The sequence below is a fragment of the Balaenoptera physalus genome (genome assembly GCF_965194825.1).
Source record: "Balaenoptera physalus genome assembly, chromosome: 2".
Classification (NCBI taxonomy): domain Eukaryota; kingdom Metazoa; phylum Chordata; class Mammalia; order Artiodactyla; family Balaenopteridae; genus Balaenoptera; species Balaenoptera physalus.
In genome coordinates this window covers 150,264,400-150,281,967 of record NC_138883.1, presented here as the reverse complement: position 1 = coordinate 150,281,967, position 17,568 = coordinate 150,264,400, and the positions used below count along the sequence as shown (strand labels likewise).

At 35.5% G+C, this 17,568-nt stretch overlaps 1 protein-coding gene across 21 annotated transcripts in view; it reads right to left on the bottom strand.

Moving 5' to 3' along the window:
• The window catches only part of ZMYND11 (zinc finger MYND-type containing 11), a 127,617-nt gene that overhangs the window by 27,391 nt on the left and 82,658 nt on the right, over positions 1–17,568 (bottom strand). For 11 of the 21 annotated variants that reach the window (XM_082448712.1, XM_082448707.1, XM_082448696.1 and 8 more), the window contains 2 exons: positions 13,921–13,965; positions 11,084–11,245 (listed from right to left, as the gene is read on the bottom strand). The exons of 4 other annotated variants lie outside the window; for them this stretch is intronic. In XM_082448712.1, coding sequence (XP_082304838.1) covers positions 11,084–11,245; positions 13,921–13,965 — 207 coding nt within the window. The remainder of the gene's footprint in view (positions 1–11,083; positions 11,246–13,920; positions 13,966–17,568) is intronic. 6 more of the 21 variants (XM_082448697.1, XM_082448716.1, XM_082448698.1 and 3 more) reach the window with 2 other exon arrangements.

Below are 17,568 nucleotides of genomic sequence, written 5' to 3'. Positions count from 1 at the left end.
GGCACTTGCTCAGAGAAGGGAAGCAAACAAAAGAGAAAACCCTGAACAGATGCAAAATCTCTTCCAACAATTTGTAGGGATGAAGCACTTGTCATAAGATGCTTTCACATTTGCTAAACTTGTGGGCTTTCTTTTTAACACTTTCTGGTTATGATTTAGAGAGTTGGTATTTCGCAAAGGAAATCAACAGAGCACACAGCTCTGTCCAGGGCTGCACCCTAAGACTTCTAGAGACATCTTAGGTAGCATGTTGTGAGCTGCCTTACGTGACAGTCACAGCAGAGTTAGTGCCTGTCAGCCAAACCAGGACATTGGCGTGGCTTGAAAAAAAGCCACTATAAGAGAAATGAAAGAGGTAGCTTCTAAGGTAAACACCATTCTGCTGTAACATAACTAAGCAGAAAGCTCTTGACAACAAGGTAAGAAAAACAGAAAAATAGTGCTGTATAAAATCTGCAGATTATTTCAGATCCAATTCTTTCTCAGACTTTTAAGAACTGCTTTGCAGACCTCAGAACTCCTCAGTAAAGGCCTTTTTGTAAGAGTGACAGCTCAGGATCCACCAGAGTGAAGCCCAGTAAGTTTTGGTAACTACCCATATCACCTGGCAGCATACAGGAGTGACTTTTGTCAATATCTACAAATAATAAAGACTGAAACTTCCTATTACATGCCCAAAGTTGCTGCAACCATTGTTAGACGACAGAAATCACATGGCCGAAGCTGTGTTACAAAGGTGGATAAGACATCCACTAACCTAAGATGCACTTAGGTACATTACAGATAACCGAGGGGCTGCTTCCCTTTAAGGGAAAAATAATAGAAAATCTTGAATATCTTCTTGAGTAAGGAATTCTTAAGCCAGTTACAATAATTGCTGGATTATAGCAAATCAAATGAGTCTAGGTAGATACCACAAGACAAAACATGAATAAAGTAATTCAGCCATGCTCAGTGCCTTACAGTGTTTTTTGGCTGGAAGCAGGTAGGAACAAGTTTTGATCCTGTCAAGGTTTATCCACAGCTGATTATTGATAACAATGCCCAAGCGCCATTATTTGAAGGAACATTCAGGACTGAATGGTCTGGAATTTTCAATGTGCCCTAGAAACATAGGGCACTTCAGCTGTAGAAACATATTTTAGCAGAGAATTAATTTCTGGAAATACCACTTCTATACACCAAGTATCCAAAAGAAAAAAAAGAAGTGTAAAATCAGAAATCCAGGGGTCTTTTCCTTAGATAATATATTTGTGCTGCTCACCTCGCCAAATCCAAGCTCCCAAGTCTGTTATTAACAAGGGCTTCCCACTTTCTTGGGGATTCCCAACACCCAAAATGTTCTTCCCACAGCAGGCTGGACCACAGAGGCAGGCAAACTTCTGTGAAGGGCCAGATGGTAACTATTTTAGGCTTTGAGGACATTCAGTTGGTGGCTGTCTCGACTACTCAGCCCTGCTACTGTGGTGAGAAGACAGCTATAAATAATGCATGCATTCCATGAGCAGGGCTGTGTTCCAATAAAACGTGTAGATACTGAAATTTTAATTTCTTATAATTTTCACGTGTCACAAAATATTATTTCTCTTTTTCTTCAACCATTTAAAAGTATAAAACCCACCCTCAGCTCATGAGCAGTACAAAAACAGGTGGTGGGCTTGATTTGGCCCCTGGGTCGTAGTCTGCCAACCCCTGGACTATAAGTTCTATGACAGCAGGGTTCATGACGGTCTAGTTCAGTGTTCTTTTGCCAGGGCCTCGTACAGTATCTGTCAAATAGTAAATACTCAATAAATACTAGTCGAATTGAACTAATGGCAGTCATTACTAACCAACTTCATTGCCTCCTAGAAAAAAACATCCCATGTAGTCTTGAATACAAGATCCTTCCAAAATGTGAAATACTTATTCACACCCAAGCCATGTTAGCACATTCTAGCCACTATAAACCATTTTGTTAATGTACCATTTCACTGTCAGATGACACCTAAACATGGCTGATGTCCTCTAACAACCAGAGGCTCACTTGATGTCAGTGAGCGTGCAGGAAAGCTCCTGAGCCACAACCCCAAGGATGTGTTCTAAACAAGCACATCCAGTGATTCTGCTACAGATGGCCTCTGGGGCTTACTGGAGAAATACTAGTCTGCATATAAATTACCTATATTGTCAGAGGAACCACCAGGAAGCTCCAAGCTCTCCTCCATAACTATCTGTAATCACAGAATAGAAATGAATCCCAATGAATTTTAGCTGCACATAAATTGCCTATGTTAAGAAAATCAGGGGCTCTGCAATATTCTCTATAACCACTTGTAATGCTGGAATACAAAGGAATCAAAGAATTTATAAGAAACTCAATATTTGAGATTTTAACAGTAGAGCTGGTCTGGTGGGAGTGGCCCCAAGCCCTACTATTTCTCCTCTGTACCACTGGGACCCCAGCAGCCCCTCAATGACAATCACTTTCTAGCACAGTCTTCTAAAAATATACCAATGTTCAGTCTTGTTCACCCCCAGTACCGACACACTGAAATTAACTCTCCGCTACAAGAGCAGAAGAACAGAACACCACACCTGCTGCCAGCACCAGCGTAGGAACTTGGTTAAACACTTCTGCATTCGGAGTGCATGACTCCCTACAGCTCCATCCTACATCTCCCACGGCCAGTCCAGCAACAATCATTTGCACTTGAGTTTCTGGCACTAGTTTTTTGGGTTTTTTTTTTTAAACTTAAGTGAAAGGAACTTAAGTTTAAAAATCTCCCCTAGGCTGTCACAATAATGCCTTCTTACTCATAGGTAAAAGTTGAACTTGGAGGATAATTCAAACCACAAAGAACATCTTGAGGTGGATTCTTGGAGTGTGTTGGCAAACATGACTCTACTCCCAAGCACTCCCTACTTGAGAAGTTGCTCCTACAGAATCACTAACGCACAGGGTTTCCAAACTTCTTCATAGAGATTTACAAAACAGCACTGAATGCTACTTCAGCTGTATCTATATTTATTAATTTTAACAGAGTCAACTCTTTGCTCTCTGATTGAGGTTGGGAGGTTTTGACTAAGTTCAGATGATATAATCAGCTTTGTATCTGCCAGTCTAGGGTGATTTACCAACTATTAAAGTATAGTCTCAAATTAATTTCACAAGTCACACAACTGACTGGTATTGTGAAAACATGGAGTATTTCTATATCCACTACATCCACATAGAAATTGCTATAATACTAGCTATAGAGAGAAGGGTGTTATGTTATTCTTGTTATGTCAGAAATTTTATCATTCAAGATTAAATTTACTTTTGGACATAACTTTAAGTTCTTTTGCAGCATGTTACAGGGATTTGAGAATAGGAAAGGGACATTCGAAAAAGTTTATGGAACACAGGTTGTGTCTACTTGTTCCTTCCATCTTCTACCAACACTAGTCTTTAAAGAAAGAACAAGATACAAAAGGCAGAGGGAGGACGGATTCTTCAATGGAGTAAACCTTTCCATTCTCTCTTCTGAAAATAACTTACATGTCTCTGTTTTGGGGTCGAGGAATAAGTATCATATGTTCTCTGCTTAATGAGGCTGACAACCAGCCAACATTACACTACCTACCTCCCCACTCCTTCCCCTACCTCCCCACTCCTACCTCTCCACCCCTTCCTCTCCCGCGTCATCACCTGCAGAGACAATAAAAGGAAATTGTGTGCACTTTGTACATATTTTCAGTACATCAATACTGGAAACATTAAATGAGCTTTCTATTTATCTAGATTAAGTTGTAACCATCTTGATGTAGGAACCAGCCCAACTATTATCTCTTTAATCCCTTATAGCTAAAAATAAAAGATAAAGCTCAACTAACATTTTTTAAAAGCCACTAAAAAGATACATCTCAAGGACAAAATACACCCCAAACATTTCACACTCACATCCAACCCTTTCTGACTGTAACTTGTTAAATTCATCATGGGGAGGCAATGTGGAAAGTGTGGAGATTTTTTCTTTCTTGCTTGGCTCCAGGTAGTTTTATAAAGAGCTTATATAACAATACATGAGATTTTACAGTTTTATATCCTAGATCCAATTTTTAAAATCCTTTATCAATGTTCCCATTACTTTTTCCTCTAGTAAAGCCCGGAATGAATACCAAAACTGCCTTATAAAGTAATTGGTTCAGACAAAGATCTTCTTAAAAATTAATTTTCTACCTTTGTGAATATAAAAATAAGATCCCATTGTCTTTAAAAATTGTAAAAAAAAATTTGATTAATGTTCATTCGTAGCTTTTAATACTATGATTGTCTACATTTTTTAAAAACGCTTCTTCTATTTTATTTAAAAATCAAATCTCTACTCCAGAATTGATAATATGTATCTTGAAGGTAAATGTACTTAACTTTCAGGGTGAAAATATTAGTAAACTTCCCACATTAAAAAAGGAAGACTAATCAGAAAGCAAGAATAGTTACAGTTTCACAGTAGATACACAGAGTAAAGAATATACGTTCAAAATATTTTCGTTTCGCATTTTGTCCTGTTTCACTCTGAACATTAAATGAGAATTCTCCTTAATTTTGAGATTTAAAAAAACTAGGGCTTCCCTGGTGGCGCAGTGGTTGGGAATCTGCCTGCTAATGCAGGGGACACAGGTTCGAGCCCTGGTCTGGGAGGATCCCACATGCCGCGGAGCAACTAGGCCCGTGAGCCACAACTACTGAGCCTGCGCGTCTGGAGCCTGTGCTCCGCAACAAGAGAGGCCGCGATAATGAGAGGCCCGCGCACCGCGATGAAGAGTGGCACCCGCTTGCCGCAGCTAGAGGAAGCCCTCGAACAGAAACGAAGACCCAACACAGCCCAATAAATAAATAATAATTAAAAAAAAAAAAAAAGATTCCAGTTTAAAAAAAAAACAAAAAACAACTATACTGCCTACATACCCAAAAGAATGAAAAATGAATTCAGAAGTAAATTTCTATCTCCACTTTCAAGAAATAGCTTTCATCATGAGTCACAGTACAAATGACTCAAATATAACTTACCCAGAACTAAGTTAACAGTGACAAGTCAGTATGTACCCATGGTGACCTCCTAAATAGCAACTTAGTCTTGGTTTAGTTTTAGTAAACAGTTAAATTCCCTTGTTTTCAGTAGCTGTCTAATGAGTATACTGTACCCCATGTGAAAAAAATATATATACCTGGGGATTAACATCCAATCTAAAAGTTAATTTTAAATGCTTTCTATAGACTTCTTTCTGTATATATCTATTACGTTTCCTGTAAAATAGACATCTTCATTCTAAATATTTTAAGGAGAAGCTGCAGTAGTAGGGAGATTTTAGGAATAATTCCCACTAGTGTAGCTCCCTTCCTCGGATCTCCTTAGATGGCCTACTAGTCAAGCATCAGAGAATCAGGCGCTGCAAATTTGGGAGAGCTTTGCGGATTAGATGTAGAACCAAAGTATTCTTAAATAAGTAAAATTCTCCCATATAAATTCTTCTTCATTTTCTTATCTATATTTTCTTGTGTTTCTGTATTTTATTAGTAGGCTAAGTTGATTCACCATACATTTGTACATTAACACACATTTTAAAGTTTGTGACCCTTAAACAGAGAAAAATACCATATGAAACATTTGTGGGCAGATGAGTATTTTATAGTTTTAAAGACATACTGGAATAATATACCCCCTATCCAATACTTTGAATGGTATTTTTCTTTTGTGACTTAAGTTGATCCCTTCATATATAAGTTACGACAAGTGCATCATAAATGGGATGTAAAGTGAACCAAAGATGTTAAGGATATAAATAGTAATACAACATTTTTATATTATAAGACAATTATAAAAGCCTAAGATATGGGTAAGGGAATAAGAGGTACAAACCACAATGCATAAAATAAATAAGCTACAAGGATATTTAGTACAACACAGGAAATATAGCCAATATTTATAATAACTAAATGGAATATAACTTCTAAAAATTGTGAATCACTATGTTGTACACCTGAAACATATAATATGTATGTCAACTATACCTCAATTAAAAAAAAAAGAAAAAAAGACGTCCCAACTTAAAAAAAAATCTTTGGATGGATTTCACTGGAGCAGCACAGTGGACCAAATATGGGAAAGGAGGCAAGGAGGTCACTGCAGACTTCCCATTCTAGTACTTTCCACTGGAGCACAGTTCAGAGCCCTACATTCTGCTCCCTAATGACAGATTTTAGTCCAAACATAAAATTTTCATTTATCTGAATTTGAAGGGAGCAGTAACATGAATCTACAACTCCTTAAAGTTATAAAAACAAAATTCATTTATGTAAGGAACATGAACATATTAAAAGAGGATGGAGGAAATAGGGACCTTTCAAAATACTATTGTCTCAGAACTGTTAGCCTGGAAAGTGCCAACTATTTTGTTTTGCTATACAGTTTCCCCTGCAGTTGATCTTCTGATTTTTAGGAAGTACCAGCTTAATAGCAAACACAGCACTATCAAATATTGTAGCCATTGATCTGTGCACTATACATTACATTACACCACACTGTAACTTACACAGCCACAATGCAGTGCTTGCTGTACAATCTGCTGTGCAGAGGAGGGGCAGCAGGGCACAAGCTGGTTTATCACCTTGCTTTAGAATTCTTCCAAGTCGTAACTATGGCTTGATGGGGAGAAAAAATGCCAGGCCGCTCATGAGGCTGACATTTTATACCAAAATGTTTCTCTTGGAGTACTACAGGCATTTAGATATGCAGTCATAACACTGCACTGTCTAATACAGTAAGTAGCCATAAGCCACATGTGCCAAACTGAAATCCAGTTCCTGGGTCTCCAAGCCCCATTCAAGTACTCAACAAACACATGCCCAGTGGCTCCTACTGGACAGCAGAGAGAGAACACTTCCATGCCCATAGAAAGATCTACCAGATAGCTATGATCTAAAAGGCAACATGGCGCCAACCTGGGGCATGGTCTTAGGGTTTCCTGTAAGATGTCACCTTGCCCATGTATTAAAAAACCCAAGTAGATATCATTCAAATAGTACCATGATGTTTACCAGCAGGGCTGGAGGCCAGCAAGTGTGCAGTGCGTGCACGCACACACACATACATGTACATGCATAGCTGCACACACACAAGACACACGCATGCGTACACATGTGTATGCACACAACTCTGACATGCCTACACACATACACATTCACACACAGACATGCATTGCATACACGTATGCTCACAGGCACACACACACACACACAGTCTTGTGCACACACACAGGCCTGCCTTCTGCAACTACAGCATCAAGGAAAAAATGACTTTGTAACCTGCAAACTATATAAATGAAAATGAAGGAACATTAAAATGAGATATCCATTTGGAGCCTATCAAATTGGTAACAAAAAATTGGAGAATACTTTCAATGTTGGTATAAATGGGTATAATCTTCTGAAGGACAACTTGGTGATTTTTTTAATCACAAACTGAAATGTGCCTATCCTTTAAGAATTCCACTTCAATGAATTTATTTATCCTGTGAAAGCAATCAAACAGAATTAGGTAGACATATGTAAATTAATTCTTTTTAAAAAATATAATTGACTACATTTTGTTTTGAAAATATATCCTTTAGGCAAATAAAATCATTAAAGCAATTTTCACTTAAAAGTTATGGTTTTCTCAATTTTTTTCCTGGAAAATTCATGGCTATTTCAGGAATATAAAATTCAAATATATCTAAATATAGCAAAATATAAACTTCAGTTTCATACAGAAATAAATTATTATGAGCAGACTGCTCTTCCAGGTGTAAGGGGGGCACGATCTCAGACACGGTGGTACTGGTGTTCCATCCCCCGCCCACCCTGACAGGTGAGTTTCAGTGCCGTGTTGCTGGTCAGACAGCACATGGAAACAACATAAATGTGCATCAGGGAAGCCCTTTCACACTGTAGAAAAAAGATGTCTGGGACATTGTTGAGGAAGCAAACTGGCTATGATCCAGCAGTGTATGTAAGCCATCAATCCATCCAGTTACACAGATGGATACAAATGGATGTGCATGTGCGCACAGAGAGGTCTGTGAGCACATTCACCTATGATGCAGTCGCATTTCTGGGAATTTTATTTTTTTGCTTTATCCTCCTCTAAATTATTTGATTTTTTTTTTTTTTACAGTAAACTTTTAAAAAAGTAATTTAAAATTCTTTTTTATTTTCAATTAATAAGAGTTCTCAGTAACAGGAGTGTGAAACAGGACATTACTTGAACTTTTTTCAAAGCAAAATGCTAATCTGATATTCATAGGCTCTATTTCAATAACAATCTACTGTACTTGTAAAATAATAGTTTAATTATTGTTTAGAAAGGCAGACATTCCAAAGAAATATCTTCAGGGTTCTGAGATTCTTGAGATTTATTATGAAAACTGAAAAAACTATTCTAAATTGAGAAAAATTCCCATCATTGCCTTCTTAAGATATTTTGGAATTCATCAGATATATGATATAAAGTTACCTGAGCTGAAGTGAATCTGGTAACACAGCTGACAGCTGGGTGAGAGGTAACCTATTCAATGCTGTAAGGGACAGAGGTTATATAAAAACAAGTCTTCTGACCACTATAAAGTATTAGAAATGTTTTCATCTTCAATTTTATATAGCAGTGATTGGCTTCTATCCACTATTTTTCCTGTATTGAAATTTGGCCCTTGCATCTCACCTTCAAAATTCCTTATTAGTAAATCTAATTAATATATATTCTTTCCAAACATTAATTTCAAAGAAAAGTAGAGAAGTCATTATGCTGACTTGGAACCATAATTTTTAAGTTTCGGTCTATAGACTTAGTTCTCTTAGTCCAAGAATATTTAAATCTGGTCAGTCACTCTCATGTTAGATTATTTAAAACAGCTTTACTGGAAGTCTTGACACATCGTTTAAAAAAATAAATTAACCCAAAACCAACCAAAAAAGATATTTAAAATTCTCTTAGAATCTCAAGGTTATTATTATCCCTTTTCTCAGGAAAGAAATTGTTAGCACTTATCCTTTTCTTGAACATAACAATTAAAAAAATAGAACAGATCTAACATAGAAATAACTATCTCTTTGGAATTTTTAAAGCTCAAGCTAAAACTCACCATCCCCAACCCAGACACAGGCTTTTTGAGTCTAACAAAAGAGTAGCTCACAGTCTATGAAAGGAATATGTGAATCACAATTTTTTATTGACTCATAGCATCATTTCAGTAAGCATAATTATATCACAATGTGAAAATATCTAGCCTGACAAAGACAAAAAGAAAACCAAAGGAAAGAAGAGAAAGGCAGGATGTGGGATTGGCTAAGTTCTACTTTGGCTATCACATTTCTGTGTGAGCCAGTAACTCACTGAAATTTAAAATTTTTCATCTTATCAGTAAAGAGTAGAGCAAACACATTTAGAAAATGGAATCTGACTACTTGATAGTGAATTCTGATGGAGAAAGCATTACTCATTTTCTTCAAAGGTTTAAGTGTTCAACTTCCATTCTTCATGTAAGGAATATAAAACATCTACCATAACGTTTAACTCAACCTCAAAAATCCCAGTGTTTTTGTTTAAATTCTTTACTATGAGAATATGAACTAAATATTAGATATTAAAAAGCTATGACTATAAAGACACAGGTGTGTCCAGAATTGTATTTCCTAAGTCCCTGAGTCCCTATTATTTGATCAGTGACCACACCTCTTTTATATTTTCACTACATTAATGCTTTTGTTCTTCAGATCTCATTAATTCTTTACTTCCTCTAGTGTAAATTGTTACCAAGAACCAGGAGATATTTACTGGTAAAACACAAATCCATGAGAGTAAAATATGAGTATTAATGCAGTTCCCACATGACCAATAACACTGATTTCTTGTAGCCATTATAATTCCTGCAGACCTCAAAGAGGAGGTCTATACCTTGAGGCCTGATACTGATCTATTCAGACCTAGGGATTTATCACAACTTATCTAGCATTTAGGCATTTGATTACAAGTCATCATTACACATTTTTTAAAATGCGATCCCTATGGTCTTTTTTTTCCTGCCTACTGAATATGTACAGTAGTGCTGTTAAGAAGTATACCAAGGTAATACAAAGCCACAGACACTAAGGGAAGACTAGAATGATCACTGTACTTTGCTCATCGTGCTGGCAAATGGGCCAGGAAATTTTTAGCTGATACCAAAGAGGAGATAATTATAAAGACAAAACTTTTTTTGGACGAATAAATGAGTATTATAAAACATATTCACCAACAGGACTCATGAGTAATCTGGGCAATTTGCATGGTTCCAAGTAAGTATCTTAACAATTGTAAGTACAAAACAATAGAAGTTCCAATCAAATAATTCTTTACTGATCACCATCAATGCCATACATAATGTAGTGTTTAGGCATCTCACATCACTCATATACACACATACCACATCTGCAACCAACAAGCACAGCCATGTATACTTTTCAATGGGGAAATAATATGAATGAAAATAATTGTGGGAAGTACCTATTTTACCTACCAGACTATTTCATTTTGTAGAATTCTTTATATACAACTGTTCCATCCCTCCACCCTCCAAATAAAAGAAATAAACTAACCCATGATATGACAAAAAATAAAGGCAACATTACATGGATATAAAATGGGAAGTAGATACAGAACGTTTCCAACAATGTGCCTTTTGCTACCTGTGTTTTCTGAGCAGCAGAGAGGACTGACTGAACAGACCTTGGTATGGGAGAGTGGTTCTTGATTCCTAAAGACTATCCATTAAAGAGTCACACAATCCAGAGGGAATTGTAAAGTAAGAGAAGAGAGTATATTTTTACATGATTGAAACTTTCTAAAATCCATACCCTGAATATGTGTCCTGTGATATTCATTTATGAGTGTTCTATGTTCATTAACCAACATTGCAATAGATAACCCCCACCCTCCAGTACTTTATCCATTAACCTGGCAAGACCACCTGGGATATCTTTGTGCAGCTATTATTAATGAATTCCACCCCTCTGACCAGCACATTAAAGCTCATAGGTACTCACCCTGCAAACTGGGCACTGCCAGTGACTACTGCTGTCTCTAAGCCTGTACTCATCAGACAAACACTTGGAATGATACACACGAAAACACAGGTCACATATCAACACCTCTCCAGGCAAATGGCATTCAAAACAATACCAGTCATGATTTTCTGTTTCCCAGTCCTACAAAAAATACAAAATAGTTTCGTATGACATTTTGTCAATATCTGCAATGACTAAGAACAAAATTGAAACTAAAGTCCATCAGAAGTTAGGCATTATAAACAATTTTAGACATTTACTGTGTTAAAACAAGAGGGAAAAAATACCTAGAAATTCGCTTCTTTAAATTTTTAATTCTCTCCTAAACATATTAATATTCAGAAATATCTTAAGGTGATCTGATAACAAAACCAGTCCAAAATGAAATAAGTCCAAAGCCAATCCCAGTTCTAACATTATCTTTCGTTTTTATATAGTCTATGGGATAATTTCTTCAGTAAATGGAATACCCCAAAGCAAGATCTATAACTTAGTATTTCAAATAAACAAACCTCTGTTTTGTTCTGATTTTTTAAAAATATACTAAGTACTTAGCATACTTTGGGAACAGAGAGAATAGTAATAAATGGTGATGCTCACTATTCTTATCTTCTCATCCATGGTATTGGATGCTTTATTGAAAATAACCATTAATCAGAATGTCCATGTTCTGATAGGTTGTCAAATTTTCAGGGTCTGTTGAATTTGGAAAAATAAATTGAAAATGTGAAACTAAAGGTTTAATCACATTCTCCAAAGGACATTACCACAAAAAAAAAACAAAAAAGGAAGCAGGCTTATTTTCTTATTGGGACTATTCCTGGAAATAAAAGACCATAACTGCAGGTATACAGGTTTCTTCAACATTTTCTTTTTTGTTACACTCTTTTTTTTGTACAGCCAGTACCATTTAAACACAAACAGGAGAATAGTGTAAGTTCCCTTAATTTGGAATTCATTCTTCATAAATATCACTCTTAGCTTTTATCAAAAAATACCCCTGTTAAGAGTGATGGATTAATTCTCAACCTTCTTTTGTAGATGTGGTAGTTGCATGAATAAGGGTTAAACCCACATTTAGTGTTTTCAAGGCCACTTCCCAATGGGAATCTTGAAATTTCAAACTTGGGTTCTGCCATCATTTTTCTTTTTATAAATCACTGTCTATTCTGCTTCTGGGAGAGAGCAGCTTTTTCATTCCCTCTTACATCAATAACTCCCCCAATAAATTGGCTTCGATAGAGCACTTGTCTAGTAAGCACTGACTCACTGGCACCTAAGGTTCAAATGTATTACTGCTTGACCATATGAGAAGGCTACGTCTCTCTCCTTCAAAAGGGAAGGGAGTTGCTACTGTTCTGAAATTCACACCTTCCAACCCACATTCAGAGTCATGGCTAAAGTACATTAGTAAGTTCTACAAAAATGTAAACTTTTTGGTTTGCTTTTTAGTAAGAAATTGGCGGTCTTTATCAACCAAAGTAATAAAGAAAAAAGCATGACCATTTTTAGTTATTTGCTGCAGATGTATAAACTCTGGAGATTTACTATGGAGGAATAATTTCAGTCAGACTGCTTAAAAAATCGTAAGATACTGATTTGACAGAACACCCTAATCTGTGCACAGTAGGAAAAAATCTCCCCCAAAAAGTCTGACCCAGTGATGCCACAGAGACACAGTAAGTTGTGGTTCCTGGCTGTACTAAAATAACAATCATTGGTGTACCCCTTTCACAGAGCTCATAAGTAAGCTGCATTTTAGCTCTTTCAATGTTTGTATCAAAAATCATTGATGATCTAGGTTTCAATGGAGATAAGATTTTTTTTTTAATTAACTCTTCCCAAGTTTAAAACAAAGGATTTCAGAATATTTTCCTCATATCTGTTCAGAAACATCTTAAAGGATTTTCGTGGCTTATATATACTCATTATTAACAAAAGAAACTGCCATTCTTCATCATTTGAATTGTTTTACATTAATTCATCTTCCTGTGATTCTCAAAATGGTAGTTACTACGTTAACTAAGAAAAGGAAGCAAGAGAACACAATTTTGGTGCATAGCTCCAGCCTCCCCATATCACCTCCTACCTTCGTCTATCCCTACCTTCTCCCATCCACCTATGAAACGAGGATGAAAACGGATCTTTCTTCAATGGGGTGTTTAATTCTAGACCTAGTTTTTCATAAAAATTATAGAAATGAAAGTGTAATACAAATGAAGTAAAAGTAGAGAAACATTTGGATATATGTTTATATAATGGCATACAACTAACTTATCTGATATAAAAGAAAGTATGAGCTGGGAATGTATGTGCTGTTCATTCTTTTAATCACTGCAATAGCTGTTTAGAATATACAAAACATGCAAAAGTCAAGTTCAAAAGTTACTACATTCTGAATCCAGGAAACATTCTTCTGAGGTATAAACGATATAAAGCATGTTTATTATAGGTAGAGTTGCCTACGGTTTGTCTTTTAGTAAATAGAATTCATTTATACAGTGCTTTTGACTAATACTCAATAATGTATGCCAAAAAGCTAAGCTTGCATTTTCACTGGATTTCACCAGAAATCAGCAACTACTCTACATTCAGTCTGATCAACATCATAATATGTGAAATGCCACTTCAATACAAGAAAGTTTTTAAAAAGCAAACCTATGAGCACAAAATCCAAAACTAGAAGCAATGTAAAGATAGTATGGTTTTAATGAACAATTCTAGCAAGAGTTAACTAAGCTAGCCTAAAGAAAGAGAAATTTAATTTTTAAAAAAGCAGAATTAAAGTAAAATAACATAGTGCAAAATTAGTTCACCTTGTTTGGGGTTGCTGTCCTGGAGAAAGGCTGCATACTGTAGGCCTTTCAAAATAAAAACAAAATAATCTTGGTCTCTCTACTATAACTTTGCTCAATATCAGGCAATACACAGAGCTAAAGGGATTTTGTACATGGTCAAACTGTTTATTATTTGCTTTACGACATATTATTTCGCAGATGATATCAATTGATAATCTATCAATGTGCTAATCATTAATGAAAAGACAGTAGCATGCAAACTCAAGAATCATCACTAGTTTAAGAGGAAACTTTTACACTACCACAAAAGCTACAAAATGGACATAGAGAAAATCTATAGGAATTCATGTGCCATGAAACCTATAAAGATGTTAGAAAAACATTTTACTAACAAATTCAGTGTCATTATAAATTTGCACAAGATCATGAATGTATGTCTTATTGATCCGAAACTGGTTCAAGCTGGACTTTTCTTTAAAAATCAGGAGTGATGAATGTAAATGTGGTAAACTCGATAATTCACCACAGTGTGAAGTTTATACAGGCTGTCTTCAGAACCTAGTAGAAAACATTCTACCACCAAGAGGCTCTGTCACCATTTATAGCGTTCAGTTAAGACTCTGGAGCCAGACTGGCTCAAATCCCAGCTTATAGGGTTTTTGTAAGAATCAAACGAGCTAAAATGCTCGTTAACTGTTAGCTGGTGTTATTAAGATGATCTATTTGCTATAGAGCACAAAACGGGAATTGACAAGTCACAAAATGATGTGACACTTTCAATTATACACGTGAATTTCTTCTTCAGGACCTTAAGTTCACTAAGACAGCTGACTCTGTAAGCAAGATGGAGCAAAAACACTGTTAACTTGACTTTAGAGAAAACACTGAAGCAAGAGGGCTCAGTGGGAGAACTGTGTCTGGACAGGGCCTCCCAAACTATCTACCCTCATATTCAAAAGAGAGTTCAGCTTTTAAATTAATCCCCTATTTCTACATAATGAGCAGATAAATCTTACATCATCAAATATGTGTTTCATGTGGTATTTTAACATAGATACAATGTAAAATTAATTAATTCTATACAATTCTAGGTTTAGTTTAATTCTGTTAATAAATTCAGTTCATCATTGAGAGGTAAGAATTTTAAATATTATTTTTTAAATTAAAATATTAAAACATTGCTTAGTGAAATAAAATTTAGAAAGAGGGCAAAAAAAGACAGAACTCTCATACACACACACACAAGGTGAAAAGAGTATAACAGGATAGCGTGACCCAAAATATTCTATTGAATAAAGTGGAAATTCTTCACCAAAGCAAGAATAACGTCTAAGTACATTACAATTTGTTTTGCACATAGAACCATAGTATAACTGTTTTCTAATTAATAATCACCAATACTTCACTTACTACTTAATACTTTACTTACTTAGTAAATAAACAATTGTTTATATTTTTGTATCTGATGCAGGTAACGACCTTTGGAAGAAATGTGTAGTTCTGCACATAATTAACATAAATATAATAAAATATATTTCACATTAAAAAAATCAACAGAATCCAAGGGATATGAAGTTTTGGACTTAGGGTATTTAAAACATATGACTGATTAATTTATGACAACTATAATTATAACAAGAAAAATGCAAAGATGTAAACTTTTAAAAAAAAAATCTTACTTCACTGTGCTATATTTATGAAGTGGGCTAGGAAAGTCAAGCTGTTTGCAGGCCTCTCAATGTTTTTTTCAAGAACAAAGCAAGGGAACACTTCTGGACAGGGCTGTTTAATGGTGTGATTTCTGAAGAATAAGACATAAATCCAATCCTACCTCTTATACAAAAGATGTGAGCTTCTAGCCAAGTTTTAAGAGGTATATGAACCTTAGTTTCTTTTAGACTGGTCCTTTTGAATCAGGAGAAGCAGATGAAGATGGAAAGAAGTGCCTATCTTGTCCCTCTGTAAACTAAAACTAAATCCACTTATCCCCAATATAACATGTTAATCTCTTCAAGAAACCATAAAATTTGCATTTTCATTAATGATGCTTCTTAAAAGGTATCAAACCTTAACTAAAGACCTACGTAAAAACTAGCATGAGGTCCTGCTTATCAGCAGAACAAACTGGATTATGTAAAAAGTACTGAAGCTGAAGCAGGGCTGACCAGCCAAGACCTGAGCTCATGTCTGCAGTTGCTCTCAAACCTGGTGGAAGGACTTTAACTGAAAATGTAAGCTGTGGTTCCTAAGCTGATACTTTATTTTTGGACTGGCATTAACCACGCAAGAAGAAATGAGACCCTGAGTCCAGATCTGGCAGGTAAGTAAAGAGAGAAGTAGTCTCATAGCAAACATCACCTTTTTACACTTTTAAGTCATCCTCTACACTGGTGACCAAATTATTTAATGTCAGATAAAAAGTATCTGTCAAATTATAGGAGAGAATCATAGCTTTGTGCCAGGGACGATGAATCAAGTTGGGAGTCACCAAATAAATAATGTCAACTGCCTCAATATTAAAACACATGTTTGATATGTTTTATCTGCAAATGATCCATAACTCAAGGTCACCTGCCCTACTATACTTATACAGGCATACCTCGGAGATACTGCGGGTTCAGTTCCAGACCACCGCAATAAAGCTATTATTGCAAGAAGGTGAGTCACACGAATTTTTTTGGTTTCTCAGTGACATAAAAGTTGTGTTTACACTATACTGCAGTCTATTAAGTGTGCAATAACATTATGTCTAAAAAAACGTACAGACATTAATTTAAAAATACTTTATTGCTAAAAATGCTAACCATCATCTGACAACGCAGGGTTGCCACAAACCTTCAATTTGTAAAAAAGCACAATAAGCCAAATCACAAGAAAACGAGGTATGCCTGTATTACATTAAATATTTTTATAAGACCTTCCTATCTTTAGTGGGTTAAGAGTTTAACTCATAAGAAATTAACTTGTATTTATTACAAAGGGAGCTAAATACCAAACTCAACTCAGCTGAGCAATGGTAAAATTCTGCCCAAGAAATATATTTCTCAAGTTGTTAGAATAGAGGACGTGAAATATCGTGATCGAATATGGATTGAATGTAGCCATCCATGTACATTAGTTTAGAGCAAGCGGATGATGAAGCAATCTATGGAAACATGTAGTCTTTCTTTAAAAAAAAAAAAATCAAAAGAAACAAGCCTTGATATAACACAATAGTTTCACACTGTGCCCAGGTCTACTGGCCTTTTACCAATATAATTTCAAAAGCTTTAAAAACAATCTCTAAAAGAATTATTCAGATCATGAGTGAATATTAATGACAGAAATCTGGAAATTAAAGATTACCATAGAAAACTTACAAGAGTGTTGCCCAGGTTCAGCAAGATTGTCGTTTTAAAAATTGGTTGGTACATATACTTTTACTTGTTTAATTTTGCTAATATTTAAGCTAACCATTTAAAATTGAGAGAGGCCTCATTTTTAATAATTATGTTTTTCATTCTACTATCTCAAATGGACATATTTAAAATATCACCATGAAGATGCTTGTCTACTGCTGAATTTTATCATAGTTTCTCCAAATAAATTATCACTTCAATAGAGATACAAATGGTGGTTAAGATCAGCATCTCAGAATGTCTAAAAATCATTCCATTCCCAGCAGAA